The 20,908-nt window shown below is 38.3% G+C and overlaps 1 protein-coding gene across 1 annotated transcript in view; it reads right to left on the bottom strand.

Annotated features, from left to right (window-relative positions):
• Nucleotides 1–1,654: 1,654 nt before the first annotated feature.
• Nucleotides 1,655–20,908, bottom strand: part of CAVIN2 (caveolae associated protein 2) — a 62,858-nt gene continuing 43,604 nt past the window's right edge. The window contains exon 2 of the mRNA XM_056534116.1: nt 1,655–3,982. Coding sequence (XP_056390091.1) covers nt 3,209–3,982 — 774 coding nt within the window. The 3' untranslated portion in view covers nt 1,655–3,208. The remainder of the gene's footprint in view (nt 3,983–20,908) is intronic.

The raw sequence follows: 20,908 nt of genomic DNA, 5'->3' as shown, positions 1-20,908 counted from the left end.
TACAACCAACTGCAATATATAAACATTACTATCTTTGTTATATAGGTGCAATATGAAAATAGTGATGTGTACAAAGCAAGAGTAAAGGTGCAATAATATGTATGCCTCTAGAAATAAAAAGACACAGTGCTAAAAAAAATTACATACAATATATTTGCATGTATCATTCAAAACTTGAATATCTATACTTCCCCATTTATTATAATGTAAAAGCAAAAAGTGTTATTCCATTAAATTATTGAATAAATACACCAGGATATTGTCAACTTTCTTAGCTTTAAAGGGGTACTCCTGTGGAAAACTTTTTTTTTTAATCAACTGCTGCCAGAAAGTTAAACAGATTTGTAAATTACTTCTATAAAAAAAATCGTAATCCTTCCAGTACCTTTGAGGGGCTGTATACTACAGAGAAAATGCTTTTCTTTTTGGATTTCTCTTCTGTCATGACCACAGTGCTCTCTGCCTACCTCTGCTGTCCATTTTAGGAACTGTCCAGAGCAGGAGAAAATCCCCATAGCAATCATATGCAGCTCTGTACAGTTCTTAAAATAGACAGCAGAGAGCACTGTGGTTGTGACAGAAAAGAAATCCAAAAAGAAAAGCATTTCTTCTGTAGTATACAGTCGCTAAAAAGTACTGGAAGAATTAAGATTTTTTTAATAGAAGTAATTTACAAATCTGTTTAACTTTCTAGCACCAGTTGATTTAAAAAAAAAAAAAAAAAGTTTTCCACGGGAGTACGTACCCCTTTAAACACATGTAAAAAGTTACTTGTGGTCTGAGTGTTAAAACCAACACCAATCTTTACATGTCAATGAGAGAAGTGCATGGTAGCTTTCTCTTCTTTCTGGCTGACTGCAATCTCCATCCAGCTCCATTAGATGGGCTCCATTATAAGTCTATGGGCCTCTCCAGTTCTCCTGGTGATTTCTATAGATTGGTTGGGTTGATCAAAAGACCCAGAGTTATCAAAACCTTTGATATGTCTGTATGACATGTCAAAAGTTCTTTTTCCAAATGACATGGACACTTTAACTTTGGTTAACTAAAAAAAACTATTTTTTACTTTATTATATCTGCAACACTTTTATTTTTAGTAGTGTTCAATAGAGGGGACATGGGTGAATGGAAAGTCAACTCACCCTTTCCCATTGAAGATTGGAAACATACAAAAAAAAAAGGAGAAAAAAAAGGATGGGGCATATTTAATCAAGAGAAGCCCCTATACATTTTCATAGCCCCACAAATCCATCTGGAGCCCTTTTAAAAATATATTCTGAAGATTCTACAAAAGCTCCTTGTTACCAATACATCTATTTCATTTACAGTATGTTAGGATATTACCCCTATTAATAACAAGCATTACTTATCAACACTGATAACTGTCATTTTTTTAAGCCAGGAAATATGAAAAAAATATGGAAAGGAAAATAATGCCAACTATGAAATCCACCTAGAACTCTTCCATTGTCTGCTTGAAGTAAAAAAAAATTAATATGTGCCCATGCTTGTATCAGATTAAAGGAGTACTCCGGTGGAAAACAGTTTTGTTTTTTTAAATGAACTGGTGCAAGAAAGTTAAACAGATTTGTAAATTACTTCTATTAAAAAAATCTTAATCCTTTTAGTACTTTTTAGCCGCTGTATGCTACAGAGAAAATTCTTTACTTTTTGAAATTCTTTTTTGTGTTGTCCACAGTGCTCTCTGCTGACACCTCTGTCTGTGTCAGCAACTGTCCAGAGCAGCATAGGTTTGCTATGGGGATTTTCTCCTGCTCTGAACAGTTCCTGATACAGAGATCAGGTGTCAGCAGAGAGCACTGTGAACAACACAAAAAAGAAATTAAAAAAATAAAGATTTTCCACTGTAGCATACAACTGCTAAAAAGTACTGAAAGGATTAAGATTTTTTTAATAGAAGTAATTTACAAATCTGTTTAACTTTCTGGCACCAGTTCATTTAAAGGAAAAAAAAAAAGTTTTCCACCGGAGTGCCCCTTTAAGGTTAAATTGCCTTAGAATTCAATAAGAAAAGAAGTCGACAATACAGTATATAGAAAAACTTGGACCATAAGAGCTATACAATATACAATGTGTATTTGTATTTAATTCAATGTATAAGTTTATATTTCACATAAGGACTATGTTAGTATTAAATTGTAATGGTAGGACACATTAATTAATTCCGTTATCTTTATGAAAAAATCATATTTCCCAGAAGATTGGTCCCATATATTCTAATGAAATAAGTCAGATCAGCATGCAATTGAGACTGGTTTTAAGTAATCTTAATCTGTAGATAAAGTATTAGGTCACCAAGATATATATTTATATATATATATATATATATATATATATATATATATATATATATATATATACACACACACACGCACAATTTTTTTTTTAATGACCTGACCCATTTTGTGCCTCCAGCTGTTGCCACCCCCTATCCCCGCCTCACTGCGCCCCGGCATGCTTGCAGCGGCAATCAGCCGCTATGGACAGCCACACGGGCCTGCGAGTCGCCGAGCCTACTCAGACATCGCGGAGCAGTCGCAATGTCTGAGTGCACTGAACATGCGCAGGCTGCTCCGCAATGTCAAAGTGGACTTGGAGACTCACAGGCCCCCTGTTTGACTGCTCGTAGAGGCGGATTGTGTCTGCAAGCAGGCCAGGGGCATGGCGAGGGAAGGGGGGGTGTTTCAACAACAGCTGTAGGCACAAAATAAGTCAGGTCAACGGCAGATCCGCAGCATAAAATACACTGCAAATCCATTATGTGTGACCTTATCCTTAAAGCCCTCTGACGCATGTTAACAATAATTCAGTAACAAAATAATGACAACCTTTAAACGACAACTAATGGTGTGGGGTTCATGTTCATAGAATAGCTAGAAAGATAGATATTAGATAAATAGACAGACATAGATTGTTGGATAGTTTATCATAATAATTGTGTTATTATCTAGATTTCCAATGCCGTTTAAAAGGAATAACTTTTTATGTTTTTAAAAAGCAATAACTTTTAGCTGATCCTTATTCTATATATTAATAGACAGCTTCCTTAAACATATCGCTCCACACAGAACTCATCTACAGTATTATGACATAGTAACATCATATTAGCAAATTACCATGTATATGTATCATATTTTTGTGTAACACATCATTTATAAACAGTTGACTGCTTATTCTGAAGCAACTTTTATGCAGTTTGGTCTATTTGTAGAGCAGTTGACTGTGTAGGGGTTTCATATTCGTCTTCTAATTCCCCGGGCTTTGGCTTGTACTCAGAGCTAAATGGATTCTCATTTTCAAAGTTTAAATCATGCTCTTCCTCATCTTCAACAATGGACAACTCAATGTTTTTTCTCACATCTTCATCTTCTTTTTCAGGCTCTTTATCTATTGAGACTTCAATTGGTTTCACTTCCTCATTTGTAGGTACCTCAGCAGGCTTCTGATCCTCTGGGCTAACATCCTGACCATTCACAGCTTTTTCTTCTTCAGATTGACTTGGGGACGTCACCTCAGCCTGCATAGGAATTTCTTCTTCATTGACTTTCTTCACGCTAAAACCTATTGGAACTTTGAATGATGACCCTTTTGAGGATTTGTTTTGCGATGGAGTAAAAGACTTTTTAATTTTTTCCCTTCTTTCTGGTGACACAATTTTAGTGCTAATCTTATTCATTTTCTTTTCAATATTTTGACGTGAAAATGCTTTCTTCAGGCTGTCTACTTTCTTCAGACTGGATCTTTTCATTTTCTCAGCTCTGCTTGGCTCTAATTTTTCATCCAAACTGTCATCATGGCCATCATCCTCATGATTAATTTCATCATCTGAAGAAAGGTCAATTGTATGCATGGTCTCCTCCTGAGACTTGTTAGGGTCAATGGATTCTTCTGGACCTTCTGTTATACTAGGAACAGGTGTTGGTTCTTTCACAAAGACGCTTGAAGGGATTTCATTTTCTTCCTTTATGAAATAGAAAAGATTGCAATTAGTACTAGTGCAGGCTAAATAAAAATAGAAAATATTGAGGTTTCAAATGAAAAGATTCATTTACATGCTTTTTATCTACACTTTAAAAGCTCAAAGTTTAATGGCAATTTCAACAGAAATAACAATTAACATGACATAAGCTGAATACTATTCTTGTAAAAAATGATATCCCTTCTATCAATTCTTATGAGGAATTTCACAAAATAAAATACAAGGCTGGAATTGTTACTTGTGGAGCTTTTTCAAGGCCATACAGATTATTAGAGATGCTCATTCAAAAGAGAGAAAAAAAAAAGGAAACAGATAATTAAACCTGAGTAAAGAAAATACAAAATGTGAATTCCTGTTTAAATGTGATAGATAGTAAATTTTGAGAATCCAACAACACAGGTGCCTTGGATATATAAAGATTTTTTTATTTACACTAAACATCAGACTTCATTAGTGATACATGGCTGAAGAGATGACTGTTTAACATGGCAAAACGTAAAGCATTACTGTCATTAGAAGAAAAAATTCAGTTAATACTTACTTAAAAATGAAGCATTTTCCTAATATACTTTATTAAAAACATTTGATTGCTAAATATCTGAATTTTTTTTTTTTTTAAATGGCCACTGTGGGTCTTTATCTCTTAAATTTTACAAACAAACCCTGGTATCCAAGTCTTTTTGGTCCTAACAACAATATATTTTGGACCTGGGGGTGTGGTTATCTCCCTGCTGTGCCTCAGTGCAGTGTATCAGCTAGCTTTCACCAGTATGAGCTGAACCTGAGATCCAGAAAAGATCCAGAGAGCTTGCAGTCTTTTCAGAAGAAAATGATTTTCATGCACACTGACAGTTGATACAAGGGGCTAAACTATTATTTGCATGTAAAATGATTTCTCTTTGGTCATTTTATGAACTTATTTCTTGTGTATATGCACCATATCGGTTCCACGTGTCTGCTTTAGGGTTGTTAAAAGCATGCACACAAATATAAAAATGTAAAAACCTCATGACAGGGAAGGGGGAGGAAAGGAGCAAGTTTTTCATGCTCTTGAAGAAACACCCACAGCCTTCTGGAGAAGTGCATGCAGAGTGAACAAAGTAATACATAGATCACAAGGTATTCCATATACATAAAACATGCATATTATTATGCATACAGGTCTATGACCTATAACCTTATTTTGTCCTTCCTGCGTTAATCCAAAAGAAGCCAAAAAAAAACCTTATGAGGCTGATGCCAATTGCCCATACTAGCGAAAAAAAATTCCTTCCCGACTCCAAATAGGCAAATATATCAGAATAAATCCCTGTAAATATCCTTGCTCTATCCCTATAAATCTATTATCCATAACCTGTAATGTTATTACTCTCCAGAAACACATCCAGGCCTGACCTGATAGTAACACTTTAAGAGAGATTTTGACATTTCTTTTCTTCAGAATATTGTCTTAGGGTGCGTTCCCACAGGGCGTATACGCAGCGTATTTGACGCTGCGCAAAATTTATGGCAGCAGCGGGAAATACGCTGCGTATTCCTCGCTCTCTATACACACAGGGCTTTCCGGCGGCAGCCCTATGTGTGCAGTGAGTTTTGGAGGCGGGGCCGCGCGTCACAGACACGCCGGCACACGGCCCCGCCTCCAAAACTCACTACACACATAGGGCTGCCGCCAGAAAGCCCTGTGTGTATAGTGAGCAAGGGATACGCAGCGTATTTCCCGCTGCTGCCGTAAAATTTGCGCAGCGTCAAATACGCTGCGTATACGCCCTGTGGGAACGCACCCTTATTATATTTCAGAAAACACTGATTGTTAGGGACCTGGTACACTGGAGCCCCAACTGATGCTGGACATGGGTCCTTGTCTCTTGCTCATGTGAAAAGTGTGGAAATGGTAACACTACTTTAAAGAATGTTGTATTGGAATGTATAAACTATATTTTAGATTCCGCCATACTTTATGGAGTGAATGATAACATAATACTATATACAATTACTACTTAATTACTATTTTATTGTTACTAATTTATTTACAAAGAGGGAGATTTATTAAAACCTGTGCAGAGGATAAGTTGACCAGTTGCCCATAGCAACAAATCGGATGCCTTTTTTTATTTTTTATAGGCCTTCTTAAAAATGAAAGAAGTGATCTGATTGGTAGCTATGGGAAATTAGTCAACTTTTCTTTAGGTTTTGATAAATCCTTAGTACCATAGATTTAAAATGTATATAATGGGCATGATCATTCATGCCATTCCCTGTCCTGGTGGCCTTATAATAGGAATTTCCTTGTAAAACATTGTTAAACATATAGCACACATAAATAGAAACAAATGCTAAAAAGGGTTAATTATTCATGAACATTCTGTGAATGTTGGCAACATGTCAAAAATTGGCATCAATGGCTGATAGCAAAAAAAACTAGGCATTTTGTTGTATACAGCACATTACAAAATGTATTAATTATCCAAAGGTTAAGCATCAACATTTTTTGGGGAAATATGCAATATAGAAATCTGCTGAGTCTTTAGAGACAAACAAGACACAGGCGTTGTCTATTTAAATGTATGAATATTTAAAGAAATAATAAAATTCTAATGTAGAAATAGTTCATTACATAATTGAAGTAAGTAAAATGTTGCATAGGTTCAAAGTTTGTTTAATAGTAATGGAAAGGAAGAAGCATTGGTATTATTTTATATGCTATAACTTGGTGAATTTATTTTGCACTAGGGTGAGGTATAACAGAGTATATCCAACCATGACGAATAGTTAATTTAGCAGCAGAGTAGAACATTTGATTATCTTGAGCTTGTTCCTAAATTTAGAATTCTCTTGTAAAGGCATGCTTTAGCATGAAAAAGTAGAGAGAACACTAAATCAATGGTCTAATAAAGAAAGTTAGGTGATCTAAAGACTTTCTAGTTAATCTTAAAGCAAATAATTGCTTCCAAAGGAAGATTATATTAGCCTTGGACATTTTAAATTGGGCACAAATCACTATCTCCAATTATAACTAAAAGTAATTTTTGCATGTAGAAATAGTTAAGGAGGCTGAAGCATTATTTTGTTTTATAAAACTGCTTATTTTGGTGACATGGTGCATGGCTTCACACTCGGGAAACAAAATAGTTGGAAAATTTATTATACTTGCCTAAATATTATTCTCAATTGCTAGTTGTCAAAAATTACTACAACATATCCAATTAAATTTATTGGGATAAGTTATTCGTAGATTATATTTTACTTGATTTAAATTAAATTAAGGGATTAAAGCTATATCTACTGCCAACTGTATATCATGCTCAGAGCTCAAGTGTCATGGAGGTGTCACCAAGCTGCAGCATGCATGCCTCCTCCCTCCCCCTCCCCTCCCTGTCTTAAGTGATTGATGTACAGGGCTCAGTGCTGCAGGGGCTTAGTAACACCTCCTTTACTTTTATTACAACTGTAAATCACTTACCCTAACATTTTAGTAATGACTCATGTGCATCTTTGCATGTAAAATAAATATATTTTATTGATGCAATTTTGCAACATGAGTATTCAAATTGCAATTTGTTGTTAACTGATTTATGTATTGTTTTTTTTTATATTAATCACTTGCAAAATGTCCATGCAAAGTTTTTAGTGGCACAAAAATTGTGCTGCAACAGGAGAGAAGACCTGACTTTGAATGACAGCCAATTTCTCCAGAGAAAATGTAGAGATGGTTTATTATTGTTCCTGCATTTCTGACAGGTGTACAGGATAAGTGCTCAATAAGTGCTGTATACATAGCTAAGCCGGAGCCATAAGGCTTTCTGCTTCCTATCCTGGCAATCATTGTGATCACTGGAATCTGGGCACCTGCAGGAGCTGCTGCTCTGCTGTGAGTGTTCAGGGGCTAATAGGTCATCCCAAGTTCCAGGAGAATTAAACAATTATAAAAAAAAAAAATTGAAATGCCGCCCCTTAACCCAAATTTCTTTTATGACCTCATGAGGGGCACACAATGCAACAAAAAATAAAGTGAAAACAGAATAAAAATAGACAAAATAGAAAAATAAAGAAGGCCTACACCATAGCATAGCAATTTTACAAAAAAACTAAAATTTACTAATAATAAAAATACATTTCTACCCTTTTCCCTTCTTCCTTGTTTCTCTTCAAAAATCAAAACAAACTTTTAATGAGAAAAAAATACATTAACCTGTGTGTATGTGTGTATGAGATTAAAGTGAAAGCCCAACTAGGGGCAAGGGCTAAAGTGTGAGTGGTAACAATCAGTGTACAGCACTGCAGAGCTTTAATGACTTAAGACGTTATCATTTTTCTTTACTGTTATTTTGCTTTTAAAATTTTATTTTACCTAAAATAGTGTGTAACATAAAGAAGCTCTTGGACCTTCAAATCTGCAACAGGGCACCTCACTAACTATGCACTATGCCTAATAGAAGTGTTTTCTAATGCAAAAAGGCCTTGGTGCCAGGAGCTAGGTGAGATTACTACCTCATCACCACCTACAACTATGCCCCTGCTAGGATAAAAAATGTCCCTTGGAGGAGACTGTTGGGAATGTTTCCAAGTGTTTTGCACTGCTCCACCTCGATGATTTGCTTTATAATCTAGGTACCCTAGGAAACTTAAGTGATCCAAGTTTATGTAACATAATAAACTTCTTGCTTTTGTATAAAGGAATGGTACATTACATCAAAGCTGTGGTTTCTTTATTTAAGGGACATGGAAACCATTTACTTAAGAAGAAACCCAATAAACTGTGGCAATAGATTAACCACAAACAAGGTCTTAATAAGGTTAGATTGCAAGTACCACTCATGAGCAATACTGGGAATGTTTGAAGAGAATTGTCTCCAAAAATACATAACTTAGCTCAAAGGACAGTTTTAAAGTCAAGTGAGCAATTGATAAAAAAAAACTGTAACCTAGATACAAGAAGTGCTGGTACTGTCTGCTACCTAACAACTTTATATATCCTATCATGCATATTAGGTCTAAGAAGTTCTAACACTTCCAATGATTTATTATGCAGACCAGAATGACCATTAGCTGTGAATTAAAATTGTGCTGCATAATGGCTGTAGATGGTTGATCTGCATTTTAATAACTTTAATAAAGCGGAGTAATAGACTTTGATTTAGTCATGAATGAAATACTGAAATACACATCAAAAAGTTTTACTTATATCCATTACATGTATGACAAGGCAAATTTCATTTTGTGAGTCAGAGAATAAGATCTTTTTGGCTCAAAGTAAATGTCTAAGAAATACAAAGTAAAAAGACTAAATATATGTAGGCCTTGTAAGGATAATGCTTACTTTCTATTTATTTTCTTACTAAATTGAGTTATTTTGTATGCTGTTTCGATAGAATACTGCTAAGGTCAGCAACGTAAACTAAGGTCAGTTTCACAGTGACTTCAAATGCATATGATCACGTCTGCATTAGGCCCCATTCAAATGGCTGAAAAATTCCAGCTGGAAATTTTGCTGGTGGCTGGCACCGGCAGAACAACCTGGCACAAGGACTGCTTGGAAATGTGTCATCTCCATAAACGACAACGCATTTCTGAGCAGGCTGCATTTCAGAGTTAATTCTTTATGTGGAGCACAGATTCAGAATTTCAGTGTCAGATGTTTCCACTGCAGAAATGTCACTGTGCATGGCGCAACAGAAACCCATTGAAAACAATGAGAGTGTGCTGCAACGAAATTTCCAAGCTGAATGTTTCTGCTCAGAAATTCTGCTGTGGGAATGTACTCTGAATTCTGCATGAAAACTCTCCATGATTTTATAGCAAATACACTTCAATGCAATTCCTGCAGCTTAAATTCTGCAGCAGAAATTCAGCTGTGTGAATGGGGCAGTGGAATCCCATTGAAGCCTATTGGCTATAAATTCATGTGTCCCATTCGCACAGCAGCATTTCTGCTACAGAATTTCCGCTGTAGGAATTCCATTGAAGTGAATGGGCAGTTAATTTGCAAAAAATTTTCATGCAAATTCTGTGCAGAAATTCTGACGTGTGAACATAGCCTAAGAGATCTGTTAATCAAGCTTAGCAGGCCATGAAGAATCTTCCGAGGTCCATCCTGATGACCCAGGTCATGGACAAGAGTTTTCTAGAAAAGCAACTGTTGAGATTTTTTTCACTGAACCAAAAATATTGAAGTTAGAAACTGTGTATGTGTTATGCATGGTGACTCTGATTGGTTGCTATAGGCAACTTGTTAACTTTTCCTCTGCACAAGTTTTGTTTAATTTCTCCCCCTAACTGAGCGCAGTGTCATGTAAGGAGCTAGGGCCCCGCCTTCTCCCTGCTGCCCAGGCTTCTTACATGACAATGTGATCAGCCTATCACCAGTCGAGACGGGACATCACTGCGGCTGGCGATACGCTCACTGCAACGTGACGTTGCGAGCCTAAGAAGCAGGGAGCCGAGCAGCGTTGAAGGAACAGGATGCCAATATCGGTGCATCGGGGGGACCTAGGAAGTAGGGTAAAGTTTGTTTTCTTAGTGTTTGCAGCCTGGGAGAAGTTAAAAGTTTTGCACCGCAGGTCTCCTTTCAGGCAGATGACTCTGGGCCAGTATATATGGAAAACGACTGCTCTGAAGTTAACTGTTTTTGATTTCTATCTATTATAAACATTCTGTATGAGGTCAGGGACCCTGATGTGTGTGACAGTATACCTTTCATCTTCTAATTTTATCCCTATCAAAGTAGAATGCTGAGTTCTGCGTATCTTTGCCCTTGGTAAAGAAAAGTACTGTGTACATTTTTTATCATTCAGATTATCAATTAGTTGATTTGCAGGTAATTGCTATTAAGTTTTTTTGCCACTTTTTGTTTACCGCATCAGCTTGAAAAATTTTTCCTACCATAAGTTCTTTCCCATTAACTCCAACAATCCTTAACAGGAAGACAAGTCTATAATATGTTAAATATAGCTGTTATAATGTTACTATTGTATAGTAAAAGTTTGAGATGTATCCATTTTTGCATTTCCTTTTACTATTCATAGCAAAAAGGAATTCGGAAAAGTACACACAAGAAAAAACTATGTTTTGGAGAATAATTTATTGTATCAATATTTTAAGAACTTTTCCCTTTACCATTTGCCAGTTGCCATGATTGAAAATAAAGGGTTTCTCCCACAATTAAATCATACCACCTATAAATATAATAGGGGTTGACTAGCTGATCAATGCTGAGCTCAGCAATGTTAGAAGCCGCCTGGAGAATAAAAGGAGCACTGACATTGCATGTGTGGAGCATTCAATTCATTCTGGGGCACATTTTACACCAGTTCTCTTGATCGGTGGGGGTCCCATCTGTTGAAACACCAAAAGATTAGCTTGTTATGTCTATTTTATGGCTTAATTGTTGATTGATTCCTTTCAGTAAGAAATCAGAAGCTCTTACATCTTATCATAATCAAACTAGTGCAATTTTCTGTTGCTAAGTAGTTTTGCTGAGTTCAATGTCTATTTGAGGAAGAGTGTTAAATAGTTACATAGTTCATAAAATTGAAAAACGACAAGAGAGTGCATCAAGTTCAGCCTACAACCCTACTGTGTCCCTACTATGTTGATCAAGAGGAAGGCAACAAACCCTTATGAGAATGATGCAAATTACCCTATAACTGTGGGGAAAATTCCTTCTGAACTCCAAGTATGGCAATCAGATATATTGCTGGATCAATGTTCTGTCCCTATAAATATAGCATCCATAACCTGTAATGTTATTACTCCATGCATCCAGACCCCCATTGAACTCTTTTGTTGAGTTCAACATGACCACTTCCTCTGATATCAGGGGCATTTGGTTTTAAGCCTGTTAACTTTATAGCCATTCTTAGGATGCCCATACAGTTGAATACTGCAGTGGTTGTGGGTGACTTGCGTTTTTAACAGCAAGCACATTTTACATGCTTAAAAGCACTGCTGAACTTCTAGGCTACAGGCAGCTGCATGCCTGTAGCCACTGGAGACCCGATGCATCCTTTTCATTTGTGATGCCCATGAGTAGGAGGACGTCACGCTTTCTATGTGTGTGGTCCCGAAGAAGAGGATGCTGCAGGCCTCTAGTGGCTGCAGACATGAAACTACCTGCAGCCTAGATAAGATAGAGAAGGAAGTATGTTTTTTTTTTTTTTTTTTATATTCATGAGGGGGCTATGAAAAGGAGAAAATACCTACTGGATGCTTATATACAGAGGTAAACTACCTAATGGGGGCCTATACACAGAGGGAAAGTACCAATTGAGGCCTATATACTGCAGAAACTACCTACTGTCGGCCAATATACCTATTGGAGGCCTACTTACATCTTTCCCCAACCCACTTACTTACTCACTTTACTGCATAGAACACATGAGGGGCGGGGGGGGGGGGGGCATTATTACTGTTTGAGGCATTATTGTTGGGGGAAAGGAAAGGAGGGTGCTGGAAAAATGTGGAGCTTCAGATGTTTGTCTAGTAGGTACTGCAGAGACCCATTTTGGCTGGAAGAAATCGTCCTGGCATTCTTGGCCCGACTGACACAAGCGAAAGTGACTAACTCGGATCAGACAAGACGTCACCTGTGAGTCACTGGATGTTACTGTACCATAATCACTTACAGCTGGAAGCTGGAATTTATTGCTGTATGGACACTAGATGAGAGATATTGGCCTGTGTATACTGCTTTTTTATCCCGCCCCCCCTCCCCCTTCAAGAAAATCCTGCATATGCTCCCACTCAATACTCCCTTTTCCCATCTAGTCATTTAAAGTATATAGGCACATTGGTATTTAGTATAAAAATTATCCCAACAGAGATACTGAATGTACATCACAGACATATGTAAACAAAGTTCCTAAAGTTCCTTAGTAGAAATTTGTGAAACTTCGAAATGCAAAACGCAGAAGCTACTGTAACAACTAAGATACATTATGAGTATGCATTTGATGGCAGGAATATATAAACAATTGTGTTCATTGTGTGGAATTCTTTTAAAACAATAGGTCATTGTGTAAAACTAGAAGCCAGATGTTTTCTGATGAAACAATACTGGGTGGGATGCAATAACCACATGTAGTTAAGGATATTTATGATTTTTTCCTACAGCTCGTCCTTACATATTGTATTGCAAACTTAGAAGGATTGGCTTAATTAGAAAAACAATTTTTAAACACCCTAGCTGACATTTATCATTGTCTTTAGACATTTTTTTTGTGTCTAGAAAAGGTGTGAAAAAGGCGCAACAGGGTTTATTTACACCTTTTTTGCACCTTTAGGTTTACACATTTCTGCTGATTTTGGCAATGCACATGATATGGAAGGGTTTTATGAACTGCGCCTTTTTGTGAAAAGGCGCAAAAAAGGTCCAAAGCCACTGAAATGTCTCTAAAACTACACTAGCCCAGACTTAGCTTAGCTTTTTGGTGTATGTGAAAAGAAAAATTTCAGAAAATGTGTACCTGCACAAAATGTATCAAATGCTCTATGACCATTTAATACATTTGGTGATCCTACCCTTTACCAGCACACACAAAAAAAAGGTGTAGAAAAATGCTTCACTTACACCTACTGTGATAAATGCCGGCCCCTGTTCAGGAATTTAGATTTAAGAACAGATGACCCTTCTTCCAGGACTTTCGTCCGTTAGCCAGAACAAGGAGCAGCCACAAAACTCATCTCTTGTTTTGTAATACCTAGCACACCCACATAGTAATTCAAACCTTTGTTGGGAGTTTCCAGCACAGTTTACAGCTGATTTTTGAGGGTGACTGCAGTAGAGCACCATGTGATCAGCTTATTGTCAAGGGCCTCTTCTATTAAAAAAGAATGTCCAAATTAGGCACAACATAAAAGTAGCAAAAAAGAGACTGAGAGACACTTTGCCAAAGAAAAAAACAAATCCCAAAATGTTCTTTAAAAGGAAATCTCTCATCAGTGTCACCTGCACTAACCTGCACAGTACAAGTATAGACAGGTAGTGCAGGTGGTACTGATGACAGTGATACTTACCTGGTTCCATGCCATACTGTGGTTGTTCTGCAATCTTTTGTCGTATTTTCCGCTCCAAGCGCGACTTGGAGCATGGGTAGAGCTCAGTGACATCACTGCTGTTGTTCTCTGCTTGGTCCCACCAGTATCAAACTAAGCTCCGCCCATGCTCCAAATGTAGAGCGAAAGATACGGCGGAAGATTGCGGAAGAACCACAGCATGGATTGGGACCAGGTAAGTATCGTTGTCATCAGTGTCACCTGCACTACTTGTCTGTACTGACAGGTGAGTGCAGGTGACACTGATGACCGATTTCCTTTAACTATATATATAGTAAAAGTGTTAAAATTGAAAGTATTGGCCCTTTTAAAAGTGACGAGGGAGCAAATATAGACCATGAGCAGGAAAAAGTGAAAATATTAAACATACTCTTCTCTACTGTATTCATGGAAGAAAATGAAATGCCAGGTAAAAATACAGCAGGAAAAGGTAAACTCCTCAGTACATTTCACCTGTCTAAGGCTGGATCCACACTACGTTTTGTCCCATACGGGAGCGCATACGGCAGGGGGGAGCTAAAACCTCGCTCTCCCGTATGTCACCGTATGCGCTCCCGTATGTCATTCATTTCAATGAGCCGACCGGAGTGAAACGTTCGGTCCGGTCGGCTCATTTTTGCGCTGTATGCGCTTTTACAACTGGACCTAAAACTGTGGTCAACCACGGTTTTAGGTCCGGTTGTAAAAGCGCATACGGCGCAAAAATGAGCCGACCGGACCGAACGTTTCACTCCGGTCGGCTCATTGAAATGAATGACATACGGGAGCGCATACGGTGACATACGGGAGAGCGAGGTTTTAGCTCCCCCCTGCCGTATGCGCTCCCGTATGGGACAAAACGTAGTGTGGACCCAGCCTAACCCAGAAAGAAGTACAGTGCCGCCTACAAAAAATCTAAATAGACAAATCCTGAGGTCCAGATGGTATTCACTCCCCGCGTTCTAAGGGAGTTAAGTAATGTAATAGAAAGACTCGACTCTATAGTGACAGGGTAAGTTCCCCAGGACTGGCGCATAGCAAATGTTGTGTGTTGTTATACAAAAATGGGCCAAATAGTGACTCTATTATAGGCCTGTTAGTTTCACCTCCATTGTATGTAATTTTTTGAGGGTTTTCTAAAAGATGCTATAATAAAGTAATATCTCAATGATACCAAATGTATGATCCACATCCATATGGGTTTGCATGAGATCAGAATATAAGTTTTTGTATACTGTATTTAATGTATATTGTTAACTAATATTTATTATGATGAATGGTGATAGTTATTATTACATCTGTTTGTTTTCAAACTTATATTATGAATTCAACTTGAGAAAATACAGACATGGGCGCACATCCACAACATGCAGTTGATCTAATGCTTCTCAGCAACATTTATTAAACTACCAGGTCATTAGTGTACTTTGTGATCATGAAGTGCAAGCCCGCTAGCCACATCATGGCCACCTGTAAGTAATGGGTCCCTAACATCCCCAGCACAAATGGTGGATGTGTGGCTATGTTTCTCTTTGTGTTGTACATTTGTAGTCTCTCTCTTCCATGGCCAGGCGTTTTTAATTAGCAGGAGACTGCATAGGGGTTTCCTCCTTACATTCTCCCAGTCCTCTAGTAGGGAGCACATGGTAAGTGTTCACACTGGTGTGGTTCTCTGTGGCGGCTATTGTTTGTGTGATGCTTTGTCTAGGGGGTGGTGCAGCCCAAAGCCAGGGGCTTGGTCGGGCAGCAGTGGGGCTGCCTGGCCACTGGGTCGTTCCCCCTGTGGGCATGGTGTCTCAGAGACAGTGGTCTCCGCCCGGTGCTATGCCAGTGTTAGGTTAGGCACCCACTCTGACTAGGTGGCCTTGACGTGGCAAGTGGGCCAGTACTTTTTGATAAAAATGTATACTAACAACCTGTTAGTTTTTTAAATTATGCTGGGAAGCAAGTAGATCAAAATACAAATGGTGGATGTGCGGCTATGTTTCTCTTTGTGTTATTATTATTATTTCAGTTATTATTGCAAATGTAATAATTCTGCATTGTATTGTTGTATGATAAATAAAAAGCAAAGCAAAAAAGAATGGTGTCTGGCACTACAGACCAATATAGGAGTATTCACATACAGTGAAAAGGTGCGCTATTAGAAACCATGCACAGTACTTCAAATTGCTAGTGGTGCTCTATTGTACATGATGCAAGTCCATTAAGTAATGTAGCAGTAGAAAAGTTAAAGCAATGGCACTCACCACAGATGAAAGATATTCAGAATTTATTAATGAAATCTGTGCACAAAAAGAACTGCAGCTGGGAGCAGAAATGGAACAAACAGGTAGATTTCCCTGTTTGTTCCGATGCTGCTCCCCGCTGCAGTTCACTGTGTGCACAGAAGATTTAATTAATAAAGTCTGAATATTATTTAATCTATGGTAAGTGTTATTGCTTTAATTTTCCTACTGCTACATCATAATTATTTTATGTCAGTGGTTACCTTGAATTAAAAGAAAACAAAAGTTTTACTAAGTTCCAGTCTTTATTTTTTTATCATATGAATTTTGCAACCTGCTTCTAGTTGCCTCATGTGGAGATGTCCCCTCCAGTAATACATGCAGAATGTGAGGTCTGTAAGTCCAGAACTCTTCTGCTGCCTTCGATAACTGTAATCTTAGTACAGATTCTTTCCAGGACTGACTTCTTATTCCACAGCCTAGTTTGTACTTCTCCCCCTTTTGCTCATTAACACTGATGCTGAGGATTTGATCCCACCAGTCTTACACAGTCTGCTGTGGGTGCACTCCTTTCTCTATACACTCTTGTACAACCTGTATGCTTTCCTCCCAATTTACTTACTAATATGCTTTTTATAATCTGCCTTCCCTAAAGACATTCATGTTTTGCCCCTTCTTTATATTGTAATCTTCAGTGCACACCCTTCTCTCACTCCCTGCTGCTAGTTCTTTGGATCCATTCACACAGAGAAATTTCTGAACAGAATCCTGCAGAAAAATTCTGCTCAGAAATTCCAGTGAAGCAGCCTCCTATTGTTTTAAATGGGATTCTGCTGCACCATGCACACTGCAGAATTTCCCCGGTGGACTTTTCTGGCCAGATATTCCTCCATCTGAATGGGCCCTAGCACTGAGGGAAAGGATAAGAAAAGCAGAGAGTGCTGACACAGACAAGGGAAGTGTGCCAGCCAACTATGTGGAGGTGTCAGATATACTCTGCAGTATGGATCATTTAGAATTAAGGAAGCTACTAACCAATAAAGAAATCTATCATAGTAGTTTATTAAGTGTTCAGGGCAACCCCTCGTGACATCAAGCCCGCCCCCTCGTGACGTCACGCCCCCTTCTTAGACTTTCGTTGAGGGGCGGGCGTGACGTCACGAGGGGACGGGAGTGACGTCACGAGGGGCGGCCCTGAACACAGAATCCCGCACACAGCGTTCAGAACAATAAACTTCCAGATGCTGGGGAGCGGAGCTCCGGAAGCAGGGCAGTAGAGTACCCCTTTAATAACTGTCCAGAGTAGGAGAAAATCTCCATAGCAAACATTTGCTGCTTTGGACAGTTCCTAAAATGGACAGAGATGTCAGCAGAGAGCACTGTGTTCCAACAAAAAAAAGGATTTCCTCTGTAGTATTCAGCAGCTAATAAGTACTGAAGGATTAAGATTTTTTATAGAAGTAATTTTTTACAAATCTGTTTAACTTTCTGGCACCAGTTGATAAAATAAAAAAATAATAATTATAATAAAAGTTTTCCACCGGAGTACCCCTTTAACAAGTTATTCAAATAGAAGTCTTGGCACTCAGAAGTTGATGATATTATAGAATTTTTATTTATGCAATCCATAATGTAAATAAATACTGATGTTTTTTTTCCGTATAGAACCTTTCTCAGAGATGAGCGGTGAGAAGCGACCAATGTGACTGTGGATGGCTATCGCTCCTCACTGCTCATCTCTCCCAGCCAGCATCTGGTTTCTTCATTTGTTACCCCCAAACTCCGCAGCAATCCGGTACTCTGAGGAAGGTTATATATGGATTGAAACGTCAGTATTTATTTACATTGTGGATTGCATAAATAAAAATTCTATAATATAATCAACTTCTATTTGGACTACTCAAGTGTAAGTGAGAAAGTGCATTTGCCTGCAGATAAGGGAAGATATTTATCAAACATTGTGCAAAGGAACAGTGGAGTAGTTGTCCATAGCAACCTATCATATTGCTCCTTTCATTTTTAAAAAGGCCTTTGAAAAATAAAAATTGGAATCTGATTGGTTGCTTTGGGCAACTGCTCCACTGTTCCTTTGCATTCCTTTTGTGCATAATAATTTCTCTCTAGTACATAATAATCTCACAACTAATCCTATTCCTAAACTTCTGCCCTTACATAGGCACTTGTTTCCACTTGCACTGACTATATAGGTCTTTATCTATCTCTGAGGGCTACTTTCTCTAAGATTTTTATCTGGCTCTCTCTGTCCTTTCTCAACATCCAGGTGGACTCACTCTTCCTCAGGCATAAATTCTTTACTGGCCTCTTTCTTTTGTAGACCTCTGGCATGGACTTTTAGGGCTTCCAAGGCCCAAACATCTCACTTACTAGAGAGAGAAAGAGAGAGAGAGAGAAAGAGAAAGAGAGAGAGAGAGAGAAGAGAGAGAGAGAGAGAGAGAGAGAGAGAGAGAGAGAGAGAGAGAGAGAGAGAGAGAGAGAGAGGAGAGAGGAGAGAAGCTTATGTTTGCATTGTACCCTATGTGCTGCATTGTGGAAACCAGTGGCACATTATATATAATATTGCTAATTGTTGAGTTATTTGGTACCGATATAATCAGATGTTATAATATGAAAAATATATGAAAGATGAAACATGGCAAAGTGTCTACCATGTTGTATGAATTTTCAGAAGGCCCCAAGTAAGTAGGCCTAAGTTGAGTTAATTGAAAGACCACAGGATCTCTAGAAAGGTGTATTCCTTTGAATGTCTGCAAAGGTGTTATCTATTCTAAGAGAAATGTAGACAGAAGCCAAGCGGTCTGGAAAACAAGTCAGAAAATGGTCTATTGACAGTTCTACAAAAACAATGACAAATTTCAAATGAAAGTCCTAGAGAGTAAAACTCATTGTCTGTCATTCTTGACTCTAATGAGTGGTCTGCTCTGTATACCTGGATACAGGTGTGTGTGTTTAACAATGGGTTGTATTTTCATTCTATTTATCTATATCTCTGGCCATCTATTTTAAATGCCTGAGAAGTATCAATGGCATTGTAGTACAAAGATATTGATGTGTATACAGGTGATAAGGTGGCCAAAATAATCTATTACATCTATAACACAATTATAGTAAATTAATGTTTAGCTGTGATGTCATGTAACTAGAGCATGATTTCCATACACACTGCCACCAGTCATCATTGGATGATCTGATATTTGTTTGGGTGGATCTTTAAGTCAGAAAACAAGCTAAAAACAGGTGTAGGAGAACTGCAAGGGAGAGGAATCACTGAATCAACACAGATCCCCATTACTGACGTTCCTACCTACCTGAAGGGTACCTGAAGGGGCGGAGCAATTAAGAGCCAGGGAGAAAGCTTTGTCCCATATATGTTCTCTGATAACGGTTATGACTACAGGCATTTCCATGGACCCCAGGCAGCCATATTTCTTATATCCAGAAGCACAATTATGCCTACTCTCGGTAAGAACTACATGCATAAAGATTGGTACCACTATATAGATTAGAAAAGGGGTGCTATCAGTGGCTATAACAAGAGCTATGAACCAAAAGAAAAAAGCTAGCCACTATATAAGGATGCACACCACAATTGTACTGTGGAAAGGTATAGAAATCTTTATTAAATCACACAACAAAAGCACAGACATTTAAAACCACTGAAAAACACCAGAAAACATGGTGGAGGATGATAATCCAAATAACCGCCCCCCCCCCCCCCCCCCCGTACACACAATAAGCAAGTATTGCCATGACCCAACATCCAAGTGTACAACGGCTGTCAAAACCAGCTTATACTGAGCATGGTTAACTGTTGGACAATGTACACGTGTGCCAGGGGCTACCTCACCAACCAAGGGGGGGGGGGGGGGGACACAGCAGTTTCATGTGTTCCGCTGTCTTGCAAGACAGCTTCCTCAGGAGTGAGTGTGTGCTGTGTTGTGTGGAGATAAATATACCAATATATGAGTAACACCTGTGTGTAAGCTATGCTAGACAGCTTAAACTATGATGTCAGAGCTTGGTCAAACCTGTGTGTGTTGTGCATTTTTGCATTATATGCCCATTGCGCATGCATATCTTAAATTCACATGATTTGCGTAATGTGCACACTGCACATACAAAAGTTCAGGCAACCTGAATTTTGTAAGTGAAGCTAGTGTACAGTATAACTCTACATATAACAAAGAATGAGGCAATAGGGCACATAGTGAGTAAAGGGGTCGAGGCATGGTTGTATTATTACCATAAGTGAACTCTTGGCCAGCAAGGGTCTAATCCCACTGGTGAGAATGGTCCTATTATGCATTCTATGTCACATATCCATTATAGGGCAGGACTAGAGGGGCACATAATGCATAATAGGACCATTCTCACCACTGGGATTAGACCCTGGCTGGCCAGGAGTTCACTTATGGTAATAATACAACTATGCCTCGACCCCCTTACTCACTATGTGCCCTATTGCCTCATTCTTTGTTATATGTAGAGTTATACTGTACACTAGCTTCACTTACAAAATTCAGGCTGCCTGAACTTTCCCATGTGCAGTGTGCGCATTACGAGAATCATGCAAATTTAATAAACGCATGCATAATGGGCCTATGATGCAAATTATTAAGCGCATGCGCAA

Source organism: Hyla sarda, chromosome 8, assembly GCF_029499605.1.
Source record: "Hyla sarda isolate aHylSar1 chromosome 8, aHylSar1.hap1, whole genome shotgun sequence".
NCBI classification, from domain to species: Eukaryota; Metazoa; Chordata; class Amphibia; order Anura; family Hylidae; genus Hyla; species Hyla sarda.
Note: the sequence above shows the minus strand (reverse complement) of the source record. Positions and strands in the feature narration are given on the sequence as shown.